We start from the raw sequence: 27,138 nt of genomic DNA, 5'->3' as shown, positions 1-27,138 counted from the left end.
AGGTTCAGAGCTAAATACGTGTTATACCAGTTACTACAAAGAAAACTTCATGTGGGGATTAATTTCAGATGGAGTCACTTGAGAACAGACTTAGTTATCTTCCTGTGATTCTCTTTAAGCAATCTCTTCCAACATCTGTTGTCATTTCAGAATTTCAACCCTTGGTATATTATCTTGTTACTACCTGGGCACTACTCTGCCAAATGCTCTTCACCTCTTCTCACTTCCATGAGGAATAGGGAGGCTTATAGTTGTTTTTGTGAATGAGAAGCATGGTCTAAAACAAATATAGTCCCTAGCAACCTCTGGTAGACACCAGTTTTGCCACAGAAAATCTTTCCAAGAATTAACATATTTTTTTCTTGCTGTTTCTGTTTCCTATGGCCATTGTCACGCAGTGAGAGTAAACTTAGCATAGCAGACCTCTTTCCTGGCATAGTATCACAGGTCCTGAGTTATATTCCAAAACAAACTATCCTAAAAACTTAGAATAAGTTTGAAAGTAAATGGGCAATGGGGTGCCTGGGTGGCTCAGTGGGTTAAAGCCTCTGCCTTCAGCTCAGGTCATGATCCCAGTGTCTTGGGATCGAGCCCCACATCGGGCTCTCTGCTCGCCGGGGAGCCTGCTTCCTCCTCTCTCTCTGCCTGCCTCTCTGCCTACTTCTGATCTCTGCCTGTCAAATAAATAAATAAAATCTTTAAAAAAAAAAAAAAAAAAAAGAAAGTAAATGGGCAAGAAATAGAGAGAATAAAGGGAAGAGAAGAGAAGTATCTTCCCTATAAGCCATGCAGGACTGAAGATGAATTGGGATACCCTAATATTTAAACCAAAAAGGCAATCTTTATATTCTATTTAGATATGGCATTTGCTCCAAACTTAGTAAGATTCAGTATAGTAATCCAGAACCCTTTTCACTGCTTGAGCTTCAACTCCGAAGCCTTATATGGTTCTACCTCCTTCTCCAAGGTCCTTATTTTTCTATACCAGGTGACATGCTGAAAAGTTGGTACTCTCAGCCTAAGAATTTCAGACATACTATGACTTCTGTACTCTAGGGGTATATTTGAGTGTACCAGAACTTAGGGCACTATTCTTGGGCTTTATACCTGAGCCTGTTTTACCCATGTATCTTCTTTAGACTCCATTTCTATCCACACTAGTTGGGATGTTCAGTTACCAAATTCTGCTTGAATGTTAAGACACTGCTTTGGTATGTGCTCTTGTGCCAAGCCTGGAACTGTAAGCGTTAAACCCAATGTCTATTTTAATTGTGTTCATATCCTATTCTCTTTGTTTTAATGTGACTGACTTTAGTTTTTCCTTTTGGAGCCATTATACAGCTGAACCCCTTGTTTTGTAGGATTTGACCTCTCCTCTATTCTCCTCATGTTGCTTATGAGTAAGATTTGTTCTCCAAAGTATTATTTCTGCCCTACTGGCATACATAATTGTCTGTGAGAATTGGGGAACCCAGGTACAGGATCTGGACAGCAGGCATGAAATAAGAGCTTTTTAATTTTGAGGCCAGGTCCTCTCCTCAGTTAGGAGTCAATAACATGCATAGTGTTATATCAGACATGACCAAAAATTTGAGAATTCTAACTTATGATTGGTAGGGACAAAGATTCTGGTGTCCTACCATTCCCAGAGTCTATAAATGGGCAGCACTGAATTAGAATCTTCACAGGTGGTAGAGGAAAGACAAACTCAGAGCGGCCAACACAGGCCCAGGAGCAGGGAGCAGAAATCAGGTAAGGTTTCTGATTGCTACATATGCTAGTCCATACAGTATATGGACTAACTTGAGTTAGTGTGTGTGTTTGTGTGTGGGGGGGGGTGTACGCGCGCACACGCGCATGCATGCTGTAACTACTGAAAGCTTGTCAAGCAAGTTTTACTAAAATCACAGATTTCTCCCTTGGACCTCTACATTGCTCCAGCTTTCTCTCTTCCTTGCTTCACACTTACTACATGAGTAGACTGTGCCTGGTCTTTGGTGTTTATAGAAGGGAAGAGTCTTCCTGAGGAAGACTCGATCTCTCGGGGAAAGACTAGAGTTGGTGAAAAATAACTACATTCATCTGGCCTCATTAAGGAGGCAGCTGGCAAGAAACAGGAGGGTGCAAGCTCCTGTTTCCATGCCAATAGTATTTGGAGGGAGCAGTCAAGGAGCTGGGAATCCTGCACTAAAGTGGAGGAGGCCTTGAAGGTGCTATCAGAAAGGTTGGCATAAAATTTATTTTGATAATAACCCCTCACACTTGTACAGTGCTCTTTGCTTTGCAAAGTACTTCCATGTCTGTGATTTCACTGGATTCTTGTAGCACCACTTGTCGCTCTCGCCAGCAAGAATGACCAGGAGACACGGAGTGACAAGCTTGTGAATCTTTATTGTTCTCTCTCCTTACCCGGATGTTTACCCCTATTTATATCCCCTCTCCTCCAATCAGCAGACTGTACACGTGAAAGGAAGCATGATCAACGCTTAGCATGATAGAAAGCATGCAGTGTCCACGGGCTTCCTGTTCTGGGCATAGCCAATCATCTTTCAGGTGGTGCGCAGGTCCTCTGCCTGGCCGCAGGCGCAAGCGCCATGTTGAGTATTATGTACGTAGCTGCCCCCGACAGCTCCCCCTTTTCTTTTATATATATGGCAGGGACCATGCCTGTCTTAGGTTGCGAATCCTCACCTTCCATGCTTACCCATCATCGGGTACTCCCCCTGGTCGAGGAGCCCCTGTCTTAGGTTGCTATGGATGTGGGACCAATCTTACCCGTTTTTGACTACTGGTCCAGCATGCTGAGCCATATTTGGGGGAAGGTACCAGCCTCGAGGGCCATCATAGCTTGTACAATCATTTCTCGTTGATGTCGTTGTTGGTGGCCTAGACAGCAGAGGTATCTTAGCATAAATATAGACGCTCCCACCATAAGGGCACAAAATACCCCTATGCCTGCCCATTCCTTCAAGAAGGACAATGAGCTTTGGAAAAATTTTACCCAGTCTCCCACAGAAGCCAGGGACACTTTGGTGGCATTTAAGCTTACAATTTGGGATCTAAGCAGCCACGTAAGGTTATGAAATTTGGCGGACCAAGGCCCATTGAGCACTTTTCCTAACTCTTTGGAGATATTGGCAGCTCTGGTGAAGTTAGGATACTCTACTGGCGTAACACAGATTCCCTTCATATTGCTTATACATCCCACCACCAGAAGTCCCTCTAAAATGTCCATTTGTTCTTGTAGCAAGTCCACTCTCTGATTTACAATTAGGATCCCTGCATGTAAGTGTCCATTGATCTGTTCCTGGGTTGCCAATGCCTCTGCTAGTTGTCCTGTCACATTGTTGAGTGCTGCGGCAGTCTGTACAGATGTAGTCAGGGCTATAGCTGCTGCCGTGGCTGCAGCTGCCGAAGCTGCTATTGTGGCCACGATTGCGGCTGTAATTCCAAAGTCCCTTCTAGGCCGCAGCAACACAGGCAGCTCGCCTGTGTTAACCAACACCAGCATAGGAATGTATGTCGGTGTTCTTGTTATCAAAGCAGAGTCCCCTGTAGAGCTGTGCCAACATTCAGACAACCAGCACCTGTCACCCAAGGCATTCCAATAGTAGCCTTGGTGGCAAAGATTGGAGGGAGGATCTCCGACTCATTTGTCAGTGGCATCGGGACAGGCCAGGCCTTCACCAGTGCCCACATCTGTCATTGGCTCGCCTCTATCATGCTGTCCTGGCTCAGGATCATCACCATCGTCATCCACAGGCTCCATTGCCACCATCCTAGTGAGCCTCTCAGGAACCCACACTGGAGTTGCAGCATCCTGTGGAAAAACACAGAGATCCTCGGTGCCACCGGAGCACCGGGTCCGGGCCTTTCCATATCCTGGTAAGGATATCTTTCCATTTAACCATCATCTGTGACTGCTTATGCTGGCCCCAGTGCCTTTCTGCGGCGGACAGGCCATCCGTATCTAGCGTCAGAAAATTTAAAATAAATGTTACTAAATTGGTGAGATCTCTGGGGATGGTGTATTCTTCCCCTACTCCCCCTCTTTTTATTTTTTGTAATGTGGTCTTGAAGGTTAAGTGGGCTCTCTCCACTATTCCTTGACCTTGTGGATTATAAAGGATTCCTGTGCTATGTTGAATACCGTAGCTGGCTAAAAGACTCTTGAATGTTTTAGGTGTATAAGCAGGCCCATTATCTGTTTTCAAACTTTTAGGTACACCCCAGCATGCAAAGCTTCGTAAACAATGGGTTATTACATTTTTAACATTTTCTCCTCTTAGTGGTGTGGCCATTACTATTCCTGAGCAAGTATCTATGGACAGATGCAGGTATCTCTGAAGTCCAAAGGATGGAACATGTGTCACATCCATCTGCCACAAATGATTGGGGAGCAGGCCTTTAGGGTTAACACCCCATGAGGGCATTGGAAGATGTACAGAACAATTACCACAGCTTCGCACAATCTCCCACGCGTTTGCTCTGGATATGTTAAAACGCATTTTCACGTGCCATTTTTGATGATAGCGCTTTGCTTCTTCTATAGTACAGCAGAGATCAAACTTAGCATTTGCATCTGCCAAGTTGTTACCTTCTGTCATTGGTCCAGGCATCCCCGAGTGAGCTCTCATATGGCCAGTATAAAAGGGTGCATATCGGGCTCTTATAGCGCTCCTTAAGTCTGATAACAATAAGGAGATGGGAGATTGAGATGGAGAAATAATAGCTGTTTCTATTGAGCGAGTAACAGCGACTGCATATTTGCTGTCTGACATTATGCTGAGGGGTGTGTCAGCAAATGACTGTAGGACCACAGTAATTACCAGCAATTCTGTCCTTTGTGCTGTGTCTGCCGGTACCACCACAGGTGTTACTTGTCCATCTATAACATACGCACCTGTCCCGTTTTTGCTCCCATCAGTGAAAACAGTGGTAGCTCCTGCCAAAGGTTCTAAGCGACATACCTTTGGCCATATGAAATATGTTTCTTTACAGAAGTCAATTAGAGGATGAGAGGGATAGTGATTATCAAACTTTACAGGGTAAGAAGTTACTAAGATAGCCCAGTTATCATTGGAATTTACAAGGATATTCATTTGACCCTTATCATAGGGAATAATGCAAGTATCAGGTAATCGTCCAAGAATGCTAAGACACATCCTTATGACTTTGGCAGTTAAGCTAGCAACAGCATTTGGATATGTAGTAGCAGCACGGGAGAGATTATGTGGTAAATAAGCCCACTGTAGAGGCCCTCCTTGCCATAGCACTCCTGTAGGTGAGCCTGGCGATGGAATGACTATAGCCATCACTGGATATGCAAGGTTACATCTATTTGCAGTAGTATTAGACATTCTCTCTTCAATCAAATTTAAAGTCTTAACAGCCTTGGGGGTGAGGGATCTAGGAGAATCTAAACCTGGATCCCCACGTAGAATATCAAATAAAGGTTGTAATTCACTTGTGGTGACTTTAATATATGGCCTTATCCAGTTAATATCTCCTAGGAGTTTTTGGAAATCATTTAGGGTTTTAAGGTGATCCTTTCGTATGCTCATTTTCTGGGGTGATATCATCGTGTCTGAAACCCTCAGACCTAAATATTCCTTCAGGTTTCCTGTTTGAATTTTCTCAGGGGAGATTACTAGCCCCCATGTGGCAAGCTGTTGTTGCATGTAAGTCAATGCCTCAGGGAGTGTCTGCGGATCCTCTCCACAAAGTAAAATATCATCCATGTAATGATAACAATGAATATATGGGAATCTTTTTTGAAAAGACTGAAGGGCATTGCTGACATACAATTGGCACATTGTAGGACTATTGGCCATCCCTTGCGGGAGGACAACCCATTCATATGGGCAGAGTCATGACCGCCCCGTACATTTGATTTGGGCCCCGGGGGGATGGGCCCGGCCGTCCGTTTTTTGACTCACCCCAATTATTAGGGGGTAATAGGTTGCCTTCTATATCAACCACAGAACGACATTCACTAGCCCAGTGGTTTCCTTTTCTACACCTTGGGCATAGGTTGGGTTTGGGGTATCCTGGAGATTTACCACTAGCTGCCTCACCAGGCTTCACAAACTTAACTGTTTTTATCTGCCCTTGACCTTGATATTGCGTTTTTCTTTGAGGGCAGTCCCTCTTGAGGTGGCCCCCTTGGCCGCATAGAAAGCATCCTTTGGGTCTTGCTCCTGTGCCTTGTAAGGCTTGTGAAAACGCAGCAGCCATAACCTGTCCTTGAATGACTTGCCCTGAAATGTCTCTGCAAACTTTAATATAAACAGAGAAATCCTTAGCCTTCCATGGCCTAATAGCTTCTCTACACCACTTATTTGCATTTTCGAAAGCCAACTGTTTAACCAGAAGCATGGCAGTATCCACGTCCCCAAATATTCTCCCTGCTGTTTGCATTAACCTATCTACAAAATCTGCCTAAGGTTCATTTGCCCCCTGCAATACTTTGGACAGTTGCCCTTGCAAGTCTCCCGCCCCCCGCAAGGTTCTCCAAGCTCTAGTCGCAGCTGTAGCTATTTGATGATAAACTCCAGGTGGGTATCGACTTTGCGCTTGGGATCCCAGATAAAGCCCAGTGCCGGTTAACATATCTAAATTCCACTGAGGATTTCCTGCTGCTGCATTCCTCCTTGCTGTCTCCTGACAATTATCCTGATTTTGTATTTTCCACTCTAAATACTGTCCCCCTGATAGTACAGCTTTAGCTAAATTTCCCCAATCTTCAGAAGTGAGGTAAAGGCTCCCCACAGCTTCCACCAAAGAAATTGTGAAAGCAGCCTATGGCCCATATTGCATAACCGCCTCTTTAAGTTGCTTCACCAATTTGAAGTCTAAGGGCTGATGATACCTCTGCTGGTTCTGATCTTCCATAACAGGGAAAAACCCTTTTCCGGGACCAAGTACCTCCCTGCAATTTTCCGCTATGCAAGCAGGACATCGACACGCCCCGAACAGGTGGGCCTATAAGGGAGTGGCCATTCATAAAGGTGGGGCTGTAGGGCCAGGAGATGGCGCTGTGGTATTAGGTTTATTCCCTACTTCCTCTTTTAATTTTAACTGCACCGTAACCTTTTGTAACTCCTCTTCTCTCTCAGTTGAGCCAGAACCTTCCTCACTTCTCACTCTTTTAAATTTTCTTCTCCTGCGTGGTTCACCTTCTCCTGCGTGGCTATGTCTTCTAGCTCGTCCTCAGAGAGCCCTTCAGAGCTTTCACTATCAATATTAGAGCTTCGGAGCGACTCTCTACGAGACTCTTCTTTCACTTGCTCTAAAACCTCTTCCCCCTGTTTTATGACTTCCCTCACTGGCTCCCGCTTTGACTGCAGGCATAGTTTTACTAAAGACCACAGGGAAAGGTGGCCAGCGCTGACTTCCGGATCACGCCTGAGATCTTCTCCTAAATGCTCCCACTGGGGTATATTCAAAAGTCCTTCCTCCAGAAACCAGGGCGCTACTCTCTTGACCTCTTTTAGAAAGGCGCGGGCTGTTTTCGCCTTTAAGGGGGTGCCGTTAGCTTTAAGCAGATCCTGCAAAGGTCCTTCCATCCTTATCCTAGGTACCTCGTTTCCCATTTTGGAAAGCTTTTCTCTCGTCCTTATGGAACTTCCCTGTCAAAAGACAGACTCTGGGTGCACACTTACCTTCTCGTTGTCAATCCCCTGTCTCCTATACCGAATTTTGAGGTTCCTGGATCTCGGCACCACTTGTCGCTCTCGCCAGCAAGAACGACCAGGAGACACGGAGTGACAAGCTTGTGAATCTTTATTGTTCTCTCTCCTTACCCGGATGTTTACCCCTATTTATATCCCCTCTCCTCCAATCAGCAGACTGTACACGTGAAAGGAAGCATGATCAACGCTTAGCATGATAGAAAGCACGCAGTGTCCATGGGCTTCCTGTTCTGGGCATAGCCAATCATCTTTCAGGTGGTGCCCAGGTCCTCTGCCTGGCCGCAGGCGCAAGCGCCATGTTGAGTATTATGTACGTAGCTGCCCCCCGACACCACTCTGAGATTTGGGAGGGGAAGGAACTTGCTTAAGATCACAAGTCAGTGGCAAAAGTGGAACTAAAACCTGGGGTTCCTTGATTGGAGAAGTGTCTGTTCATATCTTCTGCCCATTTTTTGATATGATTGCCTGTTTAGTGTGTGTTGAGTTTGAGGAGTTCATTATAGATCCTGGATATCAAACTTTTGTCTGTACTGTCATTTGCAAATATCTTCTCCCATTCCGTGGGTTGCCTCTTTGGTTTTTTTGTTTGTTTGTTTTTTGTTTTTTTTTTTTACTGTTTCCTTTGCTTTGCAGAAGCTTTTGATTTTGATGAAGTCCCAAAAGTTTATTTTCGCTTTTGTTTCCTTTGCCTTTGGAGACGTATCTTGAAAGCAGTTGCTGTGGCTGATATCAAAGAGGTTACTGCCTATGTTCTCCTCCAGGATTCTGATGGATTCCTGTCTCACGTTGAGGTCTTTTATCCATTTTGAGTTTATCTTTGTGTACGGTGTAAGAGAATGGTCGAGTTTCATTCTTCTACATATAGCTGTCCAGTTTTCCCAGCACCATTTATTGAAGAGACTGTCTTTTTTCCACTGTATATTTTTTCCTGTTTTGTCAAAGATTAATTGACCATAGAGTTGAGGGTCCATATCTGGGCTCTCTACTCTGTTCCACTGCTCTATGTGTCTGTTTTTATGCCAGTACCATGTTGTCTTGGTGATCACAGCTTTGTAATAAAGCTTGAAATCAGGTAACGTGATGCCCCCGGTTTTATTTTTGTTTTTCAACATTTCCTTAGAGATTCGGGGTCTCTTCTAATTCCAAACAAATTTTTGGATTATTTGCTCCAGCTCTCTGAAGAATGGCTATCAGACACATGAAAAAATGTTCATCATCACTAGCCATCAGGGAGATTCAAATTAAAACCACATTGAGATATCACCTTACACCTGTTAGAATGGCCAAAATTAACAAGACAAGAAAAAACATGTGTTGAGGGGATGTGGAGAAAGGGGGACCTTCTTACACTGTTGGTGGGAATGCAAGTTGGTGCAGCCACTTTGGAGAACAGTGTGGAGATTCCTCATGAAATTAAAAAAATAGAACTTCCCTATGACCCTGCAGTTGCACTCCTGGGTATTTACCCCAAAGATACAGATGTCATGAAAAGAAGGGCCATCTGTACCCCAATGTTTATAGCAGCAATGGCCATGGTCGCCAAACTGTGGAAAGAACCAAGATGCCCTTCAACAGACGATTGGATAAGGAAAATGTGGTCCATATACACTATGGAGTATTATGCCTCCATCAGAAAGAATGAATACCCAACTTTTGTAGCAACATGGACGGGACTGGAAGAGATTATGCTGAGTGAAATAAGTCAAGCAGAGAAAGTCAACTATCATATGGTTTCACTTATTTGTGGAGCATAACTAATAGCATGGAGGACATGGGGAGTTAGAGAGGAGAAGGGAGTTGGGGGACTTGGAAGGGGAGGTGAATCATGAGAGACTATGGACTCTGAAAAACAATCTGAGGGGTTTGAAGTGGCGGGGGGGGTGGGAGGTTGGGATACCAGGTGGTGGGTATTATAGAGAGCACGGATCGCATGGAGCACTGGGTGTGGTGAAAAAATAATGAATACTGCTATGCTGAAAATAAATAAATTAATATAAAAAAAATAAAAACCAGGGTTCCTGCTTCCTTGTTCTGTGCCCTTCCACTGGAGCAGACTAGCCGCCTCTGAATGCATGTAAAGGACCAACTCTATGGTGGTAGTTTTTCAAGAGTGTTTTAGAATAGGCTAGTAAGCTCCAGAGTGAAGGATTAACTTGTCACTGGTTATTCTGGGGACTGGGGCTCCTTTGTCTCAGTATAATTGAATAGCTTTTCAGAATTTGTTTTCTTTACCAGCCATTCTCTTCCCTCTTTTCTAACAGATAGTTGTTGATTATTGCTTTCTTAAGTAAGAAAATGTTGATTTCTGCTGTTCAAGCTAATAGTCTTGCCAAATTCATTGATTTTTCTTCTTGCAGAGCACTGGAGAGAAATAGGTGGGAATTATACTCTAGAGGAACTGATTGACATTACCCCATTTACATGGGTCTCATGTTTCAGTTATTAAAACACTAAAAGTGCTTTTAACTGATGCTTTAGATATTTGCCTTATCAAAATGAGAATAAATCCATCTATATTTCACAGACTTTAAAACTTCTGAAAGTTTCTACTAGGTATACAATCCCTTCCCCACCTCCTAGAGTTCTTAAAGATGATTTTCTGCCTTTTTTTGCATAAAATTCGTGAATGTCCTTCTCCAAACATGCCCCCTCCAATATCTACACACTGGATATATTATAATCATTCAGAGAACTGTGTAACAGTTTGATCTGGACACTGTACTATTTTAAATGGCATTAGCTTTGTTTTAAATTTCATGGCCTTTGTTTTTTTGTGGTGGAATTTTTTTGTTTGTTTGTTTTTGTTTTTGTTTTAGCAGCCATCTTACACTACTGGCTTATTGTGCTTATGATCAACAACAACAAAAAACTTCCAGTAACTACTTTATGCATACTGTTTATTAAGGAATGTGTCCTTGAAGTTAATTTTATCAACTAAATTAAGATATTCTTCATTAATACTTTTTACATCTCTTGTGGCCAGATTTTACCCATCTTCTCATATTGGCACAGACTGGGGTGTTCTTCCTTCTCATTTTGTCATCTACCAATTTAAAAAATTATTCCATTTCTATTTTTATTTGAGACCTTGATAACAATATGAATAAAATAGGAGAGAATTATAATTTTCCACTGTTGTCAACGACATATTAATTAACACATTTGGTAGCATGAAAAGTTAACCTCACTATAAATCTTCCTTTTAGTTCAGGCCACATTTTGTCTGTCCTAACAATGGAAAACTGTTTGTTTAATTCAGATATGCTAGCTATAAGGTAGTCAGTCATTTGATCTTTCAAGCTATTCATACTATCACAAAAGGAAATGAGGCTAATTTGACTTGACTTGTTATCTGCAAACCCATGCTAACTTACTGAAGATGAAATGGTCTTGGGCATGCCAGTTGAAGTTATCTTGACTCAACAAAAGAAATTACATGCCCTCACACTTCAGAGCACATGTACTGTCCTGACTAACTCTAAAAGTGGAACTCAAATTCCAACTGACAGAACTCTTGTTTCAGAAACAGCCATTTTTAACACAAATCTGGCCCAAAAATTAGTGAGGTAGGCATAAATAAAAGCTGGAAAATTGAGAGAATGTAATCCTTGTCTGTTAGGATAGAAAAGGAAATAAGAGAAATATCAGTCTGCCACTTTTTCTATTTATTTTAAGCAATCTTGTTTCTTTCAACTTTGCAGTTTGTATTATAGACCAGGTAGAAACTTAAAGAATGTGTGTTGATAGAGTATTGAAGCAGCCTTATAACAAACAAAAGAAAAGCAAAGCAAAAGGATTTAAAGCAACTGTGGTAGAATAAAAGAGAATATTTGAGGTAAAAAATTGGACTCAAATCTGAGCTTTCTAGCATATATTGCCTAAGTAAAGTTGGGTAAGTCATTTAATTCCTTTGAGCCCTGGTTCCTGGGTTTTTTCTTTTTTTTTTTTTCCTCTGGAAAAAACAGATTGATGCTACCTGATGAAGTTGTAGTGAAGGTTAAAATTCTTCCTTCACGAAATATAAAAGCAAAGAGAAATCTTGCTTAACAGGGATTCAATTTCCTACTGTTGTACTTTGGGGGATGGTCTATTTTAAGAGGTCTTAATCTGCTACTTTGTGAAGTTTACTTAGTGCAGTATGCACATGGAAACTGTCAAGTATATTGGCCTCTCCCTACCCTTTGAATGATGCCAAAGCTAGAAAGACAGAGTTTTGTTAATAATGGGGAATTTACTATTGTTTTTTTTAATATTTTATTTATTTATTTGACAGAGAGAGATCACAAGTAGGCAGAGAGACAGGCAGAGAGAGAGAGAGGAGGAAGCAGGCTCCCTGCTGAGCAGAGAGCCCAATGCAGGACTCGATCCCAGGACCCTGAGATCATGACCCGAGCCAAAGGCAGCGGCTTAACCCACTGAGCCACCCAGGCGCCCCTATTGTTTTTTTAACCTTAGAAATACCAAGTGTGGGGGCGCCTGGGTGGCTCAGTGGGTTAAGCCGCTGCCTTCGGCTCAGGTCATGATCTCAGGGTCCTGGGATCGAGTCCCGCATCGGGCTCTCTGCTCAGCAGAGAACCTGCTTCCCTCTCTCTCTCTCTGCCTGTCTCTCCATCTACTTGTGATTTCTCTCTGTCAAATAAATAAATAAAATCTTTAAAAAAAAAAAAAAAGAAATACCAAGTGTGTTTTCCCCTATAACCTGAATTCCTTATCACTAACTTGGGTCAGACAAATCACTATTCCTTCTTCAGTTTTACAAACAGAATGACAAGGTGTATCTAAATTGCTTAGATAAGTGATCTCCAACATGGACTGTGCAAAACAAGCTATTATAGTATGGGAAGGAAAATAGTGTAACTATTTAAAATCACTTTTAACTCATTCTTTTACATTTTCTACTTTTTGTGTATATTTTATTATATATGTAATTAAATTGATGCATTAATATAGTTGACCTACAAATACTGAGGACACATACCCAAAATTTACAATAAGGGTCACAAAATTTAGGTATTGCTGGTTTGGAGGATGACAGAAATAGGATACAGGACTTTTGTTAGAAATTTATCATGCCTGAAATCGAATGCCTTCATTTCCCCTGTGAATCTGTTCCTCCTTTTCACCTATTTCTGTAAATGATATTATCATTCTCCTAGTCACCCAAACCGGGAACTTGGGAGTCATCCTTTGCCTTCTCTGGTTCATCATATGATATCAGTTGCCAAGCCCATTATTTCTAAAACATCTTTTGTATATGTCTCTCCCTTTGTAATTCTATTGCCACCACATTAACTTATGCTTTAATTTTTTTTAATTAAAGATTTATTTATTTATTTATTTTGGAGAGAGAGAGAAAGCATGAGCAGGAGGGGCAGAGGGACTGGGAGAGAGAATCTCAAGCAGATTCCATGTTGAGCATGAAGCCCAATGCAAGGGTTGATCTCACAACCCTGAGATCAGAAGCTGAGCCAAAACTAAAAGTCAGATGCTTAACAAACTGTGCCACTGAGATGCCCTTATGCTTTGAGGTTTTAAGATGGGTACTGTATTGTAGCATTATGATGTATTATGTAGTATTATGATAGTATTGTAAGAGCTTCCTAACTGCCTCTTTTCTCTTGACTCAATTTAACCTACCTATTTTTTTAATTGTATGTGCATATTTTTCCTACTGTTGATAGAGTATGGGCTACTTAAAGGCAAGCAGGCATGAGCACTGTCTTTTATCTCTCTATTGTGCCTTACATATGGTAGGCACTCAAATATTTATAAATAGATAATATATTAAGATTTGATTTTCTGTCTGAGACTTAGGGTTCAGGCCTTGGGGCCTAAAGCTCATGAAATTCTTTCTAATTTATGCAATCAAGTAAGATTAGTCTAAAATCGGATTCCTAAATTTGCAGTCAGCTATTAATTTATTTTTGTTAGCCACTCTGTAAAATCTCACTTTATCTGAGAAAAGTGTTTCATGAAGAAACTTATATTGTAGCAAAATGCCACTCTTTTCTTTCCTAAAACATATTTCACAGACGTGCTCACAGGGAGCATTCTCTCTCATTCTTTTTCTTTGCCTTGGGAGTCAGAGTTGAATTCTCAGCTGTATTTTATCACCAACTTCCTATGATTACTGCGGTGAATTGTTACAAGTCATATTAGCTTACTCTGTTTATAGAAATAGGCCTGACATTCCCCTTTCCCTACCTCCTCCTACCTACCTTTGGCTACTTCATAGAGATGGAACAGATGTGATCCTACATCTGACCTAATTTAGGATTCTTAGAAAAAAAAAACTATATAAAAAAAACTATATATATATATATGATATAAAGTTGCCTCTTGGGAAGAGAGGGGAATTAAACTAAGATCTAACTGGCTTATTCCTGTATAATTATAGACTTATATTGTTAGCTTGTTCAAAGACCTTCTGAAAATGATGTGTATCAAGTAGTCTCAATGCAAAGGGCTTACTGAATGACTAGATAGCAACACTGCTATTCTCTCTTATTTATGCTACAAATATACTCTCTCTCTCCTCTTCCTCCACCTATGCAGCTACCAGCTCTAGCATTTTCCTTTGAGTTCCCCATGACAATTCCAAGTCACTTCTCTATGGTATTTAGAATATGAATCTTGTTTTTCTACAAATCTTTTCTGTTTTTAAGAACCAAGTCACTAACATATGTAATATACACATAATTCATTCCTAGCTGTGTGTTTCAAGTCCCAAGGCTTTTTTGTAGTCTTATCAGAATGTGTCAGCACCATAGAAACTGACCACTTTTTTAAATTAAATTTATTTATTTTCAGCATAACCGTATTCATTATTTTTTCACCACACCCAGTGCTCCATGCAATCCGTGCCCTCTATAATACCCACCACCTGGTACCCCAACTTCCCACCACTTTTTTAAAAAAAGATTATCTGTTTGACACAGAGAGAGTACAAGCAGGGGGAGCAGCGGGCAGAGGGAGAGGGAGAAGCAGGCTCCCTGCTGAGCAAGGAGTCCTAGGTAGGGCTGGATCCCAGGACGCTGAGGTTATGACCTGAGGTGAAGGTAGACACTTAACCGATTGAGTCACCCAGGTACCCTGAAACTGACCACTTAATGCTGATATTGGCACCAGTGGCTTCTCCATGTTTTAGGCTGATTATAGCCAATCTCTTTAGCATGACAAAGAGGCTGCTAACATCCCCATTGATTGCTGTTTCTCCCATGCCAAAACAATCTGTTAAATCAGTGCAAAATTCATCTTTCAACTTGAAGCTACAGGTATACAACTTGTATCTAAGTTGCACATCAATTGGATAATTAAAAAGTGTTAGTGAACCTAGCTGTAATTCATGGAGGTGCCACCCACGTGATTAGATGATATGTTCTATCTACGTACATTTTTATCTTGAGGGCCATATAAACACGTGCAGAATTTTAAAATGCAGGGAAGTATACCACACTGTGTGAGCTACAGTTACTAAATCAAATTTCTAAGAAATGCTAAACTGTTGGAGAGGATATATTCTTTTGGTCATTTCAGGCTGAAAAAAATCCCAGAGACTTTTTTTTTTTTAACGAGCTTCTAATTTGGTGAATTACATTGGCATTGATCTACTACTTTTAGTAGTTCCAATTGAGTAAGATATTATTCCCTGGGATCCTTAGGGCCTCTATAGTTATCTCCATTCCATATTTCCTTTTTTATTCCCCATTCCACATTTTCTATCCAAGCTTATTATATCAGGTTTTCTGAACTTCAACTCTGTCAAAGGTAGTCCAATGCAGAATTAATTTTCTTACAAAGATGTATGAACAAATTTTTATAAGTGTCATGTTTTTTAAAGAATTCTTGATTCCAGGAAACAAACTGAGGGTTGTAGAAGGGAGAGGGTGGGGGAGTGTGGTAATTGGGTGATGGACATTAAAGAGGGCACATGATATGATGAGTACTGGGTGTTACATGGAACTAATGAATCACTGAACACTACATCAAAAACTAATGATGTAGTATATGTTGGCTAATTGAATTTAAGTAAAAAGCACACACAAACACACAAGGGTTTTGAGGCTTTGGAGAGTACAAATATCTTCATAATATTGAGAAGGATGGGATTTTAGTTTCTTTTAAGTACTGAGATTTTATAAAACTGTAATTCTTGTTGGAAATAGGGATTTACTTCTTCGTACAGATTTTCCATGTGTATATGCAGGGGAAATTGGAAAGATTCATATGATGGTAAACTAACGAACAAAAAAATTCAGAAAATTAGGCAGCAAAATTAATTTATACCAAAATTTGACCCCCAAATCTTATGAAAGCAGACCCAGCTTTATGTGAGGCTGGTTTTTGAAAACATTAGACTTAACTGATTACAGAAAAGTGCACAAATTAGTCCTGATTGACATTCCATCCTATTCTCGTTCTCATGACCTGCATGGGTTCTTAAAGCAGAGGCCTTGTCTAAGACTCCCATGCTTCATGTTCTCTTCAGATCAATTATACTCATTGCCTCTACGTTCACAAGGACAAGGAGCACCTTAGTTCGGCCTCTCCTACCTTGTCTCTATGCTCAATGAGGTGTCTCTTCTCCAATCCACTAAGAATTAATTTCATAAAATTAATAAATTAATCAATTAAGAGTTAATTTTATATCCCCCCAAAAAAGTTACTTTTATAAAAAGTGACATATTACATGGAAGGTATTTTAATCTAAGTTACAGCCATTTATCCACACTACAATCCCTTTTTTACAGTCACAAATCCCTAAGGTCACAAATTAATGAAAGGTGGAATTGTTATTGGAGCCTGTGGTTCACTTGAATTATTACTGATAAGACTAGGAGAACTTACCTCTATTTGGACCCAAGTATAAGCACCCAAAAGGAAACCATGTCCTAAGAGATGCTTTTGATTACTGCTAATCTGGTGTGAGTTCTTCATAACATGAAATCAGTTGTCCAATGTTCTTATAGTGATTTGCTTTTGAATTAGTAATATCCTGATTAACTTGAAATAGTTTCTATAAATGCCACCTTGTAGATTGTCACTGGGACAATGATCCATAACCAGGATTTATCAACCCTCTCTAGTTACCAAGCTGGTGCTTGGAAATTTCTCTCCCCATTTGCCAAAGCTATATCCTTTAATTACCTGATTTATGCAAGATTTTTTTAAATGGACCTTTTGAGAGACAACTATGGAACAACAGAGTGAGAGGGATTTAGAACCTGAAGGTCAGCTTTCACGTTCTGGCTCTGTTCCTGACTTGGACAACCTACTTAGTTTATGGGAAACCAATCTTAAATGAGTGATTGTGATGACTTGCTGCTTCCTGATGGCACACAGGAGAAGAAAGAGGCACAAACAAGCCAGCTGCAACAGAAAGAGAACAGGGGTCGACAGTAGAAAAGACGGTCACCCCGAACAACTCCTCAGTGTCATATTTATTGGAACGTAGGTAACAACCAGCAAAGAAGCGGGAGTAGGTGACACATCGACCATGAGTCTTATAGATACATAAGAAGAAAGGCAAAAGATGTCTGGTCATGTAGTCCGTGACCTGCAGAGAGCAAGCCCAAAAGGGAACATCTAATTAGCCCCAGGTGGTCTCTGGAGTAGGGGAGAAAACAGAAAAAAGAAGCAAGCAGCATTTGCCCTGAGTGGGCCAGGTGTTCCCAGTTGCTTAACTTCAAGGACATGTGTTGTCCTCTCCCCTAGAGGCCGGTTGCTAGTACCTGTTCTTAAGGCTACATCTAAGCATGCTTGGTAACTAGTATAAGTTCTCATGGGTTATATTTTAAGCAGCATGTTATTCTGAGGGACAGTCACAAGGACTAATAGAGACAGTGTTTGTGAAAGGCTTTGTAAACTGAAAGCATATAAAATTTAGACTGCAAGCATAATAGCTACCACTGAATGTTTCAGTGTGTTAGAGGGTTTGCTTAATGAGCCAATTCTTCAACTTCTGGACAGACTTTGTTGGTTTGGTGTAATAGTTTCTTTTCAGTGGGTCTTATGCTGATGACTGAAAATAGCCATAAAATTATTTAGTCTGCTTTGAGAGCTAATTGCCACTGAACCAAATGTGGAGACATCTTACCACTTGTTTAATGTCAACTCTGTTTCCCATGTGTCAGTCTCTCTTAATTTTCTGGTGAATCCTAGGACCATTGTTCTTATTTTGACCAAATATAAGTTACGAATTGCCACATATATTTCCTATTTAAATACATATTTAAATAGGAAATTTAATTACTCTACCTTTTAAAAACAAAGTGGCATTTTTAGTTTTCTAAATAATGTATAATATTTTGTTTTTCATGAATTTCCTGAGAAATTGACCCAAGTGTTATTTGTTTTTACATTTAAATTCAATTAGCCGATCACCAAACCCTTCAGCATCACTGAGCAAGCTATGTTTTTGACCTTAAGCTAATTTAATGTAGTTTTAGTTAAAACCCTTGGCTAACCCAATATAACTCAGAGTAGTGAAACCCAATTTTCAGGGCTGATTTTACTATTAGGTTGTTATGGTATAATCAAGGAACAAGAATGCCAGCTCTTACTTTTCATTTTAGCCATGTAGAGCTAGTCATCTCCCTGATACACTTATACAGATTATGATCATACTTACTCTAAAAGGTTTACTCCAATTGTGGCAGTTTGGGGGAATTTAAATTTTCAGTATTAATTGTTCCTCTTTTCTGTCTCCATGTGAAAACCCTATGGTTCAATTGAAGGTTTCAGGTGAGATACACAATATTTTGTCATTAGTATTCCAACCCTTTTATTTTGTTCATTCCTGTAACTAGGTAGTCAAGTGTCACTAGAAGAAGTTGAGATTCTTTATAAACCTCTATCACATTTTGAAATGATTACTAGTATCCTTAAGTCCTAAATTCAAACTTTGCCCTTATATCTTTCCATTTCAGTAGTCCTTATATTGACATTGCCAAGTAAATATTTGTGTAAATGAGACATGTCTCATATCTCTATCTTTCCAGTCTCATTTTCCCTCATATCTCTATCTTTCCAGTCTCATTTTCCCAAATCCTCTTCTGTTTATAGAATAAGTATCCTTTATTTACATTGCTAACCCCTAGTACCCATGTCTTTAATTCTTTTTTAAATTCAAATTCAATTAGCCAACACATAGTACATCATTCATTTCAGGTGTTGTGTTCAACGATTCATCAGTTGCGTATAATACCCAGTGCTCATCGCTTCACATTCCCTCCCTAATGTTCATGCCTTTAGTTCTACACTTATTCTATCTTTACAGGAATTTTTCTTCATCTGATGTTCAAGTCTATAGACAGGACCTACATTTGGACCAATAACAAATAACGTAAGTTTTTCTTCCTCTTTCCTTTATTTTAACATCTTCTCTGGCTATAATCTAGCTCTAGAGGCCCTTTCCCCCATATAGTGTACTTCTCTCAAGTAGTGGTCATATCTGCAAATGCCCTCATCAGTTTGAGCGAGTATTCCCTAGAATTATTTGGCATGTAGTAAATGTTTCCATGGTGGAATTTAAAGCAATTACGTCTAATGCTGAATTTTACCACTTACTAAGAAATATTTAGCAGTAGCTCCGGGTATTGGCATGAGCATCTTGAATAAAAAATTCTGCAACAGTTCAAAGCCCAGTACTTTCAGATGGCTAATGGGATTTGAATAATAAACTTTTGTCCAGATAGTATAGTTGTAATATTTGAAAAATTTTCTGTTGAATAGTTTCCTATTTTTTTTAAAGCATGTTGTTTCAGTGCTATTATATTTTGCTGATTTCCAAATGCTTGCCTAATATTCCAAAATCTTCAGTTGAGTGCCCATCCTCCTAACATTCTACTTAGAACAATTATGATAAGGATAATTTGTATTTTAGGTCCTTTGGAAATCCTTATTAAATATCTTTTGGAACAGCTGACTTGTCTTCTACTGTCCAGCTCAGTTCCTACTCTTTGAGGCTGGAGCTTATGTAAAATCCCAGTTTTCATGAAAAAATTAGTTAGTACACATCTTGTAAACAGTGTTGTGATGTCCATAATCTCTACTATTATGAAACACAGCTTTTCATATGTGGGCTTTAGACTAGGTTGTTCTTTTATCTTTATTGACATAACCTTTAAATAAATACTTAAACATGGAATAACTAGAGTTCAAAATAAATTCACTTTGCTTTCTTTAGAATACTTCTTATACTCAACACATTTGATGATAGGAAGTGTATCACTGGAATTCTACTCAATGGAGTTTTAGTATCTTTAAACAAATTCATGATAACATTAAGATGGTTTTCTATTACATCAAACATTTATAGATTCATTCATTTGCAGGCACTGTTTGCTCTTTGTTCATCTTTCATCATCTCAAGCAATTGATTTATCTTTTGATTCATCAGCTGTAGGAGACCCTTCATTTGTTGTTTAAGCCCCCATTCCCCTGGTTAATTACATTAATGTTAGGGGCAGTTGACACATTTTTGTCCACAATGGCCTGCTGCCAATCTATAATATTTTGTTCATTTTGCCTACTTAACTTTTCTGAATGAAAGTGCAAAGGAAGGGGTTCCAGGGAGCTTTAGGGGTCCATCCATGCTGGCCTATCCTCTGTTTTGTCAGTTTCCAGTTGAGTGGCTTAATAAGAGCAAAATTCTACTTCTCTTGTTTATTTAAAATGATTCCGGGGAAATGTGACTGAGTGATTGGTTGAAATACAAGTCAACCAATCACCCAGTATTTCCCAAACCTCTCTGAAACTATTGTCTCGGTGGCTTTTGAAATCTTTTGTAGTGCCTAATCACTGTGTAAGAACAATATTTCCACTATCTACAATTTGAGATGGACTTTTGGTGAAAACAACGACCTTCACTTTTGCTTTGCCTTATTTTTTTTGGTCACAGTTATCAAGACTTCAATGAATGAACCCTCAACATATTAATTTTAGTTACTATCTTTTAAGATTTTCAATAATTGTAAAAGGAATATGATGACAACTATTTCTTGATGAAGAGCCATTTGTATTTAACTGATGTTGTGTGATTGTTGCAAGACTGCAGGGGAACATGAGTTGCTAAGTTAAAGGAGTAATTTTGCCCTGCACCACATTGTTGCATGACATTTTCCTACACTGGACATTAGAGAGGAACATGTCATTGGGAAAGCTGCCCTACATGTCACCTTTCAAACTTTGAGCTGCATTGCTTGGAGACTATGGAAGGAAGGCTTTGAGATCTACCAGTAAATCATTATCTAATTGTTGGGGGACAGCTAACCTAGGCTGACATAAGATGTCATATGACATAAGATGTCATACTTTGAATGAACTGTTAACTAGTGGTATTATTAATGACTAAAATCCCACTAAGAAAGAAAAAGCAGAAGGAAAAGGCCATTAGGGAATTTTAAAAAGGGCATATTGATTTGTTCTGTTCTACCCCATCTGCTCTTCATAAGGGATTGTGATTGATGATACAAAATAAATGGTATAATATAACTCTGTAAATGTTGACTAAGATAATATCTCTAGAAACCTTTATCATTCTCCTTCTAACCAGAGGTTCAGCCAAAACTTACTAAAAAAAAAATTTTAAAGTACTTTAAAAACCATCTTGGCTTTCTTTTTTTCTTAATTAGTTCTCATCTCAACCAAATGAGTTTGCCTAGATTATGTCAGCAAAGGAGTCATGAAACTCCTGAGTTTTGATAAACCATCAAAGCTTGACATTACAGATAATAAAATGTGTAGTTTACTTTTCTTGTGATGCTTTTGTTTGGCTTTGTTATCTGGGTAATAATTGGTCTTATGGAATGAATTGGTAAATCTCCTAGATGTTGCACTCTTTTGGAAGTGTTTCTGAAGGTTTGATATAAAATTTTTATTAAATATTTGGTAGTATTCACCAGTGCAAAAAAAAAACCTAGGAGGATTTCAAGGGTGGGAAAAATAAGAAATAGAAAGGATTGTTGCAGAAAAATGTAAAGATAAGTAATAAGCTTTATAAGAACAACAAAGAGAATGATGGTCTATAGGGGAAATATAGATAGACATTTATTGCCAGTTAGAGATTTCTAAATAAATATATACAGATAAATATATAGAATATAATATACATAACACAACATATTTATATATGTAAATATTTAGAGAGAAAGAGTTTATAGAAGAGAGAGAAGAAAATAAAATATCGATGTTTTCTCCCTATTTACCCCTCCTTCTCCAAGTAATTTTTTTTTTTTTTTTGGAAGAAAGGAGAAAAGAAATCTTTATTCAAAAAGAGAAAAAAAGGAAATGAAATCTCAAAGCTGTTAGAATTCAAGGATTATAGACTAAATTGCAAAGGGACTTTGCAATCTTTTATTTGAATTAGAAGAAATTAAAATTGAACATCAACCTGGGCTAAATGGATGATGGGAATTCAGGAGGGCACTTGTGATGAGCACTACTTGTTATATGTAGGTGACAAATTACTCAATTCTACTCCTGAAACCAACATTAAGCTATGTGCTAACTGAAAAAAACAAAACAAAAATCAAAAAGGGTGCGAGAGATATTAAAACTAAGGGACAGAGAATGGAGTGGGTGGAAAGCTATGGTAGTGGCATGTCTTGGGGCAACACTGTTCAAGTGGAGCGTGAACAATAGTAAAAATAATAGCTTCAAAGTTATTGTTAGGATGAATTTTTATAACATTTGAAATCTTTGGGCTCAGTGCAAAACTTTATACTGCTTAAAAGCTCATCAAAACCAACTACTTCTGAAGTTTTGAACTGTTTATTTAGGCTCACAAGAAAAATAAACTCTCAGTTGGAATCTTAGTTAAGAACAATTTACCCACCTGCACAGCATTCATTTAGCATAGCATAGCACTGAACAAGCACTGTATATGTGTTGAGTAGCCTTGGTTTTCTACTGACTCAACTGGTAGTAAAAATGTGCCTTTTTAATGACTGCCTTAAGTGATAAATAATAAACTGCTTTGTCTACCTCTCTCTAAACCTTCAAATCTGGTTATGACAAACTGCTTTTAGGCATATCCAGAAACGAGGGATTCTGGCCTGGGGACTGCTTTATCCTTAACCCTCTTGTTACTGTTCCTTCACAAATATGAAACATTTTATTTTTTCTAAAGCCCTGGAGGGTGGACTCTATTTTTAATTTGAGAAGACAAAGCTAGAGGGGCAATATGGCCATGTGAGGATTCATTTTGGAACTCGTGATTTCCTTTGAATATTGACACTATTGTCACATATTTATTGAACACTTAATGCAGACTGGACTTTTTAAAAAGTGTTTGGTTACGGTGTGGAATATTTTCTTCTTTTGCCGGTTTATAGAATGTGAAATAGCAAGCATCGTGCAGTCTAGTGATTTTCTTTCATTACTCTGCAAACAGAGGAAAAGAGGTTGGAGGTAGGGGTTGTGAATGAATCTGGTTTTCCTATTTTCAAATATTTCCTTCGGTGCCTCTTTGTTTCTCACTTCAGAATCCTGCCTTTTTAAAAAATATTTTAGTTATTTTATTTTTTTGACAGAGAGAGAGAGAGAGAGATGGAAGACAAGCAGGGGAAGTGAGAGAGGGAGAAGCAAGCTTCCTGCTCAGCAGGGAGTCCCATGCGGGGCTGGATCCCAGGACCCTGGGGTTATGACCTGAGCCAAAGGCAAATGCTTAAGGACTGAGCCACCCAGGCACCCCCATAATCCTTTTAAGTTAAAAGCTTTTAAGTTAACCCAGGAACTACAGTCATAGAAACAATAAATAAATGAAAACAACACTAAATACATAGAAACCAATTAAATATTACATCTATCCCTCAAACAACTGTTCCTTCTAAAACCACAACAATCTCTGGCAGGCTGGATGCTCAAAGCCTCCAGATAAAAGGCAAACGTGAATCTTACCTGTTACTCAGATAGAGAAAATCTTGGAGTACATGTTTGTGTATGCACTGAACCAATTGGGTTAAAAGTTTGACCCATGCAATTTATAGATTTTGTAAAGTATTTGTCAATTCAGAGCTTACATCAAGTTTTTAATTCTGATTGCAATCTAAGAGATTTTATAATTGTATGAATATTTCTTAAAGGGAGACAATAACATTTACCTTCATGACCAAAATCTTCCCCAGGAATGTTGAATAGTTATTAATTTTAAAGAATATTTAGTTTTAAATCAGTGCATATATCAGTAAATGATTCCACAGAGCCTGACTTGGTATATACTGTTCAGAGGGAAAAAATTTTTTTTTACTCATTCGTGCATTAGAATTTTCATTTTTACTACAGTGACACAATATTTCTTTTTCTTGGTACTGAGAAATGATGCTGCAAAATGTACTCTCGATCTCAGGTAAAAACCTGCATCAGTAAATGATTCCACATAGCCTGAGTCAGTGTATACTGTTCGGGGGGGGGGGAACCCAAAATATTACTCATGGGTACATTAGCATTTTTAATTTTACTGCAGTGATCCTATATTTCTTTTTTCTGGATACTGAGAAATGTTGCTGCAAAATGCACTCTGGATCTCAGGTAAAAATCCACAGCTGGCCTTTTAAGAAGCTGCTCATTTAGATACAAATACCAACTAAAAGTCAAGAACAATATGATTCATCATTTCTGCCACTTTCTTCAGACTCTTTCAAGAGAATTGACACCTTCTGCTTCTTCTGTATTATCACTTACTGCAATTTCTGATGCAATGGTTGACCAATAATTGGGCAGATGGGAAGGAATGGTTTTAGCACCTCTAGCTAACAATAATGACTCAGAAAAAACAACTATCATTTGTTAGTGCAGCTGCAAATAATGACCACTTTGACAGTGTGGACTATGAAAGAATGTGTAGTTGTGAGTGTGAGGTAAGAAAGGGACCTAGATACAGAAAGGGAAATGGAGAGCTCATAGTGATTCATGGCAAGTATAAAAACAGAAATAATATTAAAAGCACTGGTTTGTAAAATAAGCCCATTTGGGATGCCTGGTTGGCTTAGCTGGTTAAGCCACTGCCTTCGGCTCAGGTCATGATCCCAGGGTCCTGGGAAAGAGTTCAACCTTAGGCTTCTTGCTCAGCTGGGAGCCTCCTTCTCCCTCTGCCTCAGCCTGCTGCTCTTGCCTACTTGTGTTGTCTCTCTCTTTCTCTCTCTCTCACAAAAAATAAAATCTTTAAAAAAATAATAAAATAAAATAAGCCCATTTAATTCATCACTAAGGAGAAATCATTGTGCTTAATGCTACCAAATATTCTCCTTCAAAAACCGTGTTTGGATGATTTATATGATTTTTTGTTGTTGTTTTAGAATTTTTTGATAGATGTCACATAAGCCAGAGCTTAACCCAGATAAACCTTGAGTGAGGTAATAAAAAAAGTAAAAATAAATTTAAAAACCTTTTCCCATCCACTATTTTTATTAATAACATCAAGGAGAAAATGAATTTTCTTCACTTGAAATTTAAAAAGCTTTCAGAATGGTGTTTATCAGAAATAATTAAACATACTTTGAACTTAAGTGCTTTCAGTTGAGAATATGAGTTCTCCAATGGGTTTGAATTTTCCCATGGTATTAACATTCTAAAATGCCATCCCTAGCATGTATTTAAGTAAGTCACAGAGTGTAACCTGAAAGTATAACCTAAAAACCTGCAAGAGCCACACAGAGACCTGGCTAGGCACATTCCCATTTGGCCTTTCCTTGCAATGTACAAGCCTAATTATTTATAGCCAGGAACCGTGGGATTGAAAGGGGCGCTGAACCCAGAGTGTCTATTTGCCCCAAATACTAACCAAGATGGTCCTTTTACTAGTTAACTTGTTTCAGTTTATAAAAAGAGCCTATTGCAGAGGCCCCTGCATACATATACATAACTAATTAACACAGGCTTCTTCGTCTGGGCACTTAAACACTTGATAAACCGGGGAGAATCACAATATTAATGAGGGGGGAAAATGAGGAGATATCTCTCTAGACAACATTTGATCAACTATAGAGGTCCTTTATTGTCACTGATTGTATCTCATAAGGAATTGGGGTTTGGTAGTTAAGAAAAAAAAGAGAGAGAGAGAGAGAAAGGAAACTGTAATAGAAGCTCAAAAGATTCTGGTTGGTATCTATGGGATGACTTAAGGGTGCCTGGAAAAAGCCACAAATCTATTTCTGCGACGTCTTCCACAGTGCCTGAAAGTAACTTTGGTTAAGAAGATGTGCAAAGCTCTTACTTTTTGGTGTTTAAATCGTTTCTGTTGCTCTATTGCAGAATGACTTTGAGGTTAGACAAGAAGATATTGTTTAAAAGAATTTCCTTTGTAAGGTTTTGTTCCTGTGGCAGAAAACTGAAGGCTTGGTTGGGGGGGGGGGGTGTGCGTGTGTGTGTGTGTGTGTGTGTGTGTGTGTGTGTGTGTGATTGAAAGACCCCCAGCCCGTCGTTAACTAATTAACTGCTCTTTTGTTGTGTAAAAGTATCCCTCCTCCCCTTGCAATGAAAAGACCCTTCCCCCAGGGTTGAATTCAATGTAACTGCTCTTTTGCCTTTCTGTAACCGCTTGGCTTTTAGGGCATGACACTTGACTCCTGTTTGAACAAGATACCCTCTCCTAATAGCCGGGGCATGGTCACGTAGGCAAGGGGGCTGCATGGTCATGTAGGTCACGTAGACAGGGGGCTGCAGGGTCACGTAGACAGGATGCCTTTCTGCTGAGTGATGGGGTCAAGCTTCTCCTCTTTGTTTCCCCTTCCCGCCCTTTTTCTTCACGCGTGGGGGTCTTCCAGGACCAATCCACTAACACCAAGTATGCCTTTTTTCAAATGTTCAAATTGTCAGCCAATCGGCCCCATCCCATCTGGGACTTGTATGTACCTGTCTATAAAAATCCTGCACCACCCCAGCCAGGTGTGCTCAGCTAGCAGGAGCTGCTGACCACCCGCAGGCGCCTGCGTAACAATAAAGAACCTCTTGCTGTTTGCATCCTGTGGCAGTGTTGAATTCTTGGGTAAGGGGATCCGCGGGTCTTTCATGATCATGAATGCACAGCTAAAAAGACCCTCTGTGCTACTTTCTCAGGCTGCAGAGGTGACTGGTGGACTCCTGAAGGCAAGCTGTCTTAGCTGACTGGAAGTTTAAATTAGAAACGAGAGCCCTTCGTGGGCGAGCATTATGAAGAAACAGTGTCAAACACTGGCTAATGGATTATGCAACCTAATACTGGCATCTGTTAATTTCCTTTATTTTCCCTATGTTTACAGCTCTGATGATTGCCTTTTTATTTTTTTTTAATTTTTTATAAACATATATTTTTATCCCCAGGGGTATAGGTCTGTGAATCGCCAGGTTTACACACTTCACAGCACTCACCAAAGCACATACCCTCCCCAATGTCCATAATCCCACTCCCCTTCTCCCAACCCCCCTCCCCCCAGCAACCCTCAGTTTGTTTTGTGAGATTAAGAGT

General features: G+C 39.5%; 1 protein-coding gene across 1 annotated transcript in view; it reads right to left on the bottom strand.

Annotated features, from left to right (window-relative positions):
• Positions 1–16,974: 16,974 nt before the first annotated feature.
• Positions 16,975–27,138, bottom strand: part of LOC106004071 (heterogeneous nuclear ribonucleoprotein A1-like) — a 38,850-nt gene continuing 28,686 nt past the window's right edge. The window contains exon 3 of the mRNA XM_045085593.1: positions 16,975–17,250. Within this exon, the coding sequence (XP_044941528.1) occupies positions 16,975–17,250 (276 nt within the window). The remainder of the gene's footprint in view (positions 17,251–27,138) is intronic.

The sequence above is a fragment of the Mustela putorius genome, unplaced genomic scaffold, assembly GCF_011764305.1.
Source record: "Mustela putorius furo isolate JIRA1106 unplaced genomic scaffold, ASM1176430v1.1 tig00000870_pilon_pilon_pilon, whole genome shotgun sequence".
NCBI lineage: Eukaryota > Metazoa > Chordata > Mammalia > Carnivora > Mustelidae > Mustela > Mustela putorius.
Note: the sequence above shows the minus strand (reverse complement) of the source record. Positions and strands in the feature narration are given on the sequence as shown.